This window comes from Octopus bimaculoides, chromosome 1, assembly GCF_001194135.2.
Source record: "Octopus bimaculoides isolate UCB-OBI-ISO-001 chromosome 1, ASM119413v2, whole genome shotgun sequence".
In the NCBI taxonomy this organism is placed as follows: Eukaryota; Metazoa; Mollusca; class Cephalopoda; order Octopoda; family Octopodidae; genus Octopus; species Octopus bimaculoides.
The window spans coordinates 22,926,172-22,932,747 of record NC_068981.1 but is presented as its reverse complement, the minus strand read 5'-3'; the positions used below and the strand labels follow the sequence as shown (position 1 = coordinate 22,932,747).

Sequence of the window (6,576 nt, the reverse complement as noted above, 5' to 3'; positions counted from 1 at the left end):
AGAACGTGAAGATGACAAGATGCAGATAAGCATTTTTCCAGGCATGTTAACAATTCTGCCAGCTCACTGCCTTAGTAATAATAATAATAATAATAGTAATGATAATAATAATAATAATAATAATAATAGTAATGATAATAATAATAATAATAATAATAATAATAGTAATGATAATAATAATAATAATAATAATAATAATAATAATAATAATAATAATAATGATCAAAGCCTGAAATTTCAAGGGAGGGGGCTAGTCGATTACATCAGCCTCAATACTTAACTGGTACATATTTTATCAATCCCCAAAAGACTGAAAGGTGAAGTCAACTGCAGCAAAATTTGGACTCAGAATGTAAAGACAGACAAAATGCCATTAAGCATTTCGTCCGGTGTCTTAACAATTCCGCCACCTTGCTACCTTAATAATGATTGTTTCAAATTTTGGCGCAAGGCTAGCAATTTTTAGGAGGAGGTGGTTAGTCAATTACATAGATCCCAATACATGATACACTTTATTTCATGGATTTCAAATAAATGAAAAGGAAAGTTGACCTCAATGGGATTTGATCCTAGAATGTAAAGTGCCAAAAGAAAGACAACAAGGCATTATTATGTCCAATGCACCAGTAATTATGTCAGCTCACAGCTCTACCGTTTCAAAATTTGACACAAGATTGCCAGTAGGTTTGAGGGGAGGGAGTCAGTTAATACCATCAACCCTGCTTCTTGACTGGTATTTTATTTCGTCGATCCTGAAAAGATATAAAACAAAGCTGACCCCACTGGGATTTGAACCCAGATGATACAGAGCCGAAAGTAATACCACAAGGCATTTTGTCTAATGTGGTAATAATTCTGTTAGCTTGTTGCCTCATGGTTTCAAACTTTGACATGAGGTCAGCGACTTTAAGAAGAGGGGTAACTTGATAACATCAACCCTTCTATCTGACTGGAACTCTATTCTATTGACCCCAAGAACTTAAAGAGCCAAAAGAAATATTGCAAGCATTTTGACCAATGCTTTAATAATTCTGCCAGCAGAAACCTCCATATTGTTCAGGGAACTGTAAAACCCTGTATTTCTTAACACGTTTCATTCACAATTAAAGAAGGGATACTTTTCGAAGTAAAATAACTGTAAATCAAAAATACTTACGGAATAACCTCTCTTGCCATTTTCAAACCTTTTCTTTGTTGTAGCTTTAAAATAATAGATAGATAAATATATAAGTAAGAATTAAAAGTAATAAGATATTTAAAAAAGATGAATGCAAAAATGTTTTTAATACAATTAAGTATTGCTAAGTTTAATGTACAGAATTTTTACGAAAATATAAATGAAAACCCATGCACAGAAATTCTTTATTATATTAACCTTTTATCTTTTATCTGTCTGTCATTGGATCGTGGCCATGCTGGGGCACTGCCTTGAAGTATTCAGATAAACAACTCGATCCTTGTATTTATTTTCTGGCTTTCTCAGACCTGGGCCCTTGTGTCTAACTTTACCCTCCACTTGCGCTCCTGAGCATAAAAATAGTTCCATATTCTTTTACTACACATGTTATTCATTACCTACTCTACCAGGAATCCAGCAGGGATGACGTCCAACCTATTCCTGTTATAGTGGGAATACTGTGTGATACTGAATAGTGGGAATACTGTCTGGCGCTTATTCTACAGGCCTCTTTTGCTGAAACACTACGTTCCAGGGATGTAAACAAACCAACATCAGTTGCCAAGTGGTGGTGGGAGACAAATACCAAGATGCATGCTCACACACACATGATAGGCTTCGATGCAGTTTCTGTCTACCGAATTCACTCACAAGGTTTTGGTTGGCCAAAGGTTATGGTAAACAGCACTATCCCAAGGTATCACACAGTGGGCCTGTACCGGAGACCATGTGGTTACAAAGCAAGCTTTTTAACCGCATAGCCATTCTTGCACATTTAAGACAACATCTCATGATTTATTGTAATACAATCAAACTGTAAACACAATCAATCCTTCTTCAACATGTTTAACTCTTTACAGGAATTGCAAGTATGAGGAGTAAACTAAAGGAAACAACTCAATAAAGAATCAGACAAGTATCACAGACTCAACTTCCAAAGATCTGTCTACTCTTTCTATGATAAATATATTTGCCTGCCTGAAACAGATTGACCTGAAGTTGATCTGGTTTAGAGAAAGCATATCATTTATAAGATTGCAAATGATGAAAGGACTTTGACAGACTTAGCTAATTGATTGACTAACTGACTGAATGACTAATCAAACAATCGATTAGTTAATTGGTTAAATATTTAACCAATTGATAAGTAAAAATAAAGAAGTGTGTGTGTTATTATTGGCATAATAATGGCCCTCCTGTGATACAACAGAATATGTCTCAATGCATAAGTTCACATCAAGAATCTTACAAACCAAATACAAAATCAAAATAATATATGGAAATATATAAGAATTCCTCAAACATTCTCAAATGATGCTTGCATAGAGACATTTTTATATAAGAACTATTAAACTCTTCAGCTATTTATCTTTTCTTTAACTGGTATAATACAGTGATATATTACTACCTAGAGTCCTGGACTGGCATTATAATAGACTAGAATGAAGCACATGGAATGGAATAAATAGATGCTAACTAACCAACTAATTCACCACCCAGAAGTTCCACTACATATTGATACTAGTATCGAAAAAGAAAGAGAAAAAAAAAGACCTATTTCTTCACTTACTTTTTTCTACAGTTCGAGAGATTTTTAACGTCACTAAATCTCCAGCAAGCTGCAACATGTTTATAGCTTCAGACAAATTACATCCTCTGGTTGTGTTGCCATTAATTGCCAGAAGCTTGTCTCCAACATGGATGGCACCAGTTCTAATCAAATAAAAATGTAAAGAATAAAAGATAAATGGAAAATTTTGTGTAGAAAGAGAAAGAACGATGTAAAAGATGGTTTGTTTTGTATATTTTTTTCCTGTTCAACAACAAACATCAAAACATGTTTATCTTGAACAACAAGTGTTTATGAAATATATTGATAGGTTTCAATGTATGTCTATGCGTGTTAGTTGAGCTTACTATACACACACGTATATATGGAGAGAAGGGTGCATACACACTGACACTATCTACACACAACACACACACATACACGAACACATACACACACACACATACAAACGTGGTCAGTTGTGGACTTAATAGAATATTGGATTGAATACTGTGCAATATTTGTTCAGCTTCTCTTCACTCGGAGTTCAAATGCCAACGAAGTAAACTTTGTCATTCATCTTTTTTAGTGTAGATAAAATAGTCTCAGGTGATGGATTAGCAGGATTGTTAGAACATCAAGTGGTATGCCTTGTAGTATTTGGTTTGGTGCTGTGGATTCTAAGTTCAAATCTTGCCTCGTGTTACCAAGATAAAAAAATTGAGTCCGATACGACCTGACGAAATTCCTGATAGGCTTGGAAAGCCCTAAAGCAATGGCTCTGGTATTTTATTTTAATCACTCAGCACACCAGCTGGCAGGAGAAAATGCAAGAAGACCTTCATATTCCGTACATCTTCTCCCCTATCATCCATAAGAGTTGCTTTGGTCCAATTGTAGAATATCTGTCATGTCCACAGAAGATGTGGGTTCAAATCTCATGGGCAGCCTTTTCTCATTTCTCATTTTCTATCCAAAAGAGGTTTTAACCCAATATTTACCTATTATTACTTTATCTACTTCAATTTCCACTAATAAAAATTATATATACATGTGTGTGTATGTGTGTGTGTGTGTGTACAACACAGACACATGTATCCCACACATATATAAGGGGACAAGGGTTATTTTGAAGTTTCATGGTAGGTGGCTTCTTAAACTGTCAGGATATTGAAAAGATCACAATTGTGTGGTGAGAGACCTTAGCAAACCAACAATTAATTAACTAATTAACAATAAAGAAATGAACAACAACCAGTGTGTGTTTTTATTAGCAAAATGCCCCTTCTGATATATAACTGAGAGTGTGCATATACACATGACATCTTGTCATTTTCTTTTGCTTGAGTTAACCAATATTTTGCAAGTAAAATTGAGTCAACAAAAACTATATAGAAGCTCATCAGATGGACTACACATGTAATTTAAAGGCACAGCCTTGTCACACACTGTGTCATGTTGATTCCAACTGGGAATCATATCATGGTGACATATATCTTGTGCAATGCTCATCCACTAACATTCAAATTCAATAAGCAGGTAATCAGTTGATTGAATAACAGAATACTTATTAGTACCAACAAAGATCCATCCATCCATCCATCCACACAGCACACAGATGTGCAAGTAAGAAGGGCAGTAACTCTGAATAAGAACTACTTTGGGAATTAAGACTCCTCCAAGCCATGCCTGCATGGAAAAAGGAAGTAAAAATGATAACAATGACACACACACACACATAAACAAACACATGTATACACATACAATGTACACAGACATAAATATTTACATACTGTGTTTTGAGATGTTAAAAGAAAATAATCCATATATTTTTTCATTTGTTTCCACAAAATGAAAATACATGCAGATTTGACATCAAAATATAAACTACTTGCTACATATGGGGTGCATGGCTAAACAATATTTTTGGCCTCAGGAACTGCCTGAAAGTCATAAATAGAATTTAAAAGGTAGGGTTAATAAGACTTTATAGGATTTAAAAAGGAAATCATACATGAGTGTCTGCATATGTGCATGCATTTGTACATGTGTACACATGCAGTTTTCAGGTTAAACATAACCATACTTAGAAGTCTAAATGTATCAGTCATTGGACTGCAGCCATGCTGGAACACTGACTTGGAGGGTTTTATTCAAACAAATTGATCTAGGTACTTTATTTTAAAGGCTGGTATTTATTCTATTGGTCACGTTTGTTGAATCACCAAGTTTGGGAATATAAACAAAGCAACACCTGTTGTCAAGTGTTCACAGGGTGACAAAAACAGATCCAAAAACACATACACACACAGGCATATACATACATATATATATATATATGGGCTTCCACACAATTTCCACCTGTCAAATTCATTCACAAGGCATGTATCAACTCAGGTCTATAGTAAGAAGACAAATGCCCAAGATGCCATGCAGTGGGACTGAACCTGAATTAGTATGGTTGCAAAACAAGCTTTTTAACCACACAGCTATGGTTCCACCTATATGTCAATAACCATGATTTCAAAATTGTATAAAGATTACAAACATTCAACATGGTGAGGAAAAATATGAAAATACATAATTATACTTTTATTTATACTGAAATACAAATGTTAAAGCAACATTTAATCTATGAATACTACACTATTCCTGCAGTTTTTCTATTTTCTATACAAACATAAATAAAATCTGATAATATTCCATAAGATAAAACGTACTTAGAATAACAGAATGACTATTCCATGTGTTTGTTTTTAATCATGAAATCTTTTTGAACCACACGATGTATTCATACATCATATATTGTAATACAGTATAAATAAGCTTATGGTGTTCACAGATCAGATATTATTATTAATGGAATGTTGAACCGTATCGTGAATGAAAGTTATCTATCCTATATCTTTTAGATGAGATAGAGATGGTTGGTTTATGAACTTGTAAAGACGTCACAGTATAATTGTGATTATCTCTGACCAGTTTTAAACATACTTTTCTAATGTAATATATATATATATATATATATATATAATGTGTGTGTATGTATAAAGAAATAAAACATTGCATTATTAGTTTTGGCTTGATTTTTTTTACAGCATTGTCTCACAATCTTTTTTTTTTTAAATATAATTTTACATGCATATGAAAGCCTTTCTTTATGTGGATATTCTAAGTAGTGAATGTAGGTATATATCGGGAACTTTGGATATCATAAACTCATAATTTACAAAAAAATATTCATAAACATTGCATATTAAAGGCCTAAATATACTGTGAATAAGAATATATAATAAATGTATAATGTATAATAAAGGGATAAAATGTATAATAAAGGGATAAAAGACAAAAAAACACTGGATATCAAGAGTTGGATTAATGCCATGTGCAAAACTTCAGATATCACAATTGTATTATATTACAAACAATGATATGGCTATATCATGAAGATTTATATCATATTTAAATCTTTTGATATATATTCTTAATTACATTATAAACACAACCAAACTCAAATTCATTCTGCAGGTTTCATTATGTTATTAATTCTGGTTATAATTTATGGAATAATGATGGTGTAAATTTTTATGAATTTGATGTAAAATGTAAAAATTTCATATTATCAGAAAATGATATATACTAATTCTAGAGATAAACTGTGAATGTACCAGGAATGTTATGTGTATTAATCATGCCATTAGTTTTTGGGAAATAATAATAATAATAATAATAATAATAATAATAATAATAATAATAATAATAATGATAATAATAATAATAATAATAATAATAATAATAATAAATCTATGTACTGATTTTATACCATTAGATTAAAATATTTAAAGGAAAA

At 32.3% G+C, this 6,576-nt stretch overlaps 1 protein-coding gene across 10 annotated transcripts in view; it reads right to left on the bottom strand.

The window, feature by feature from the left end:
* LOC106884182 (glutamate receptor-interacting protein 2) overlaps positions 1 to 6,576 on the bottom strand; it is a 537,293-nt gene that overhangs the window by 33,764 nt on the left and 496,953 nt on the right. For all 10 annotated transcript variants that reach the window (XM_052965766.1, XM_052965774.1, XM_052965783.1 and 7 more), the window contains 2 exons: positions 2,748 to 2,890; positions 1,157 to 1,200 (listed from right to left, as the gene is read on the bottom strand). In XM_052965766.1, coding sequence (XP_052821726.1) covers positions 1,157 to 1,200; positions 2,748 to 2,890 — 187 coding nt within the window. The remainder of the gene's footprint in view (positions 1 to 1,156; positions 1,201 to 2,747; positions 2,891 to 6,576) is intronic.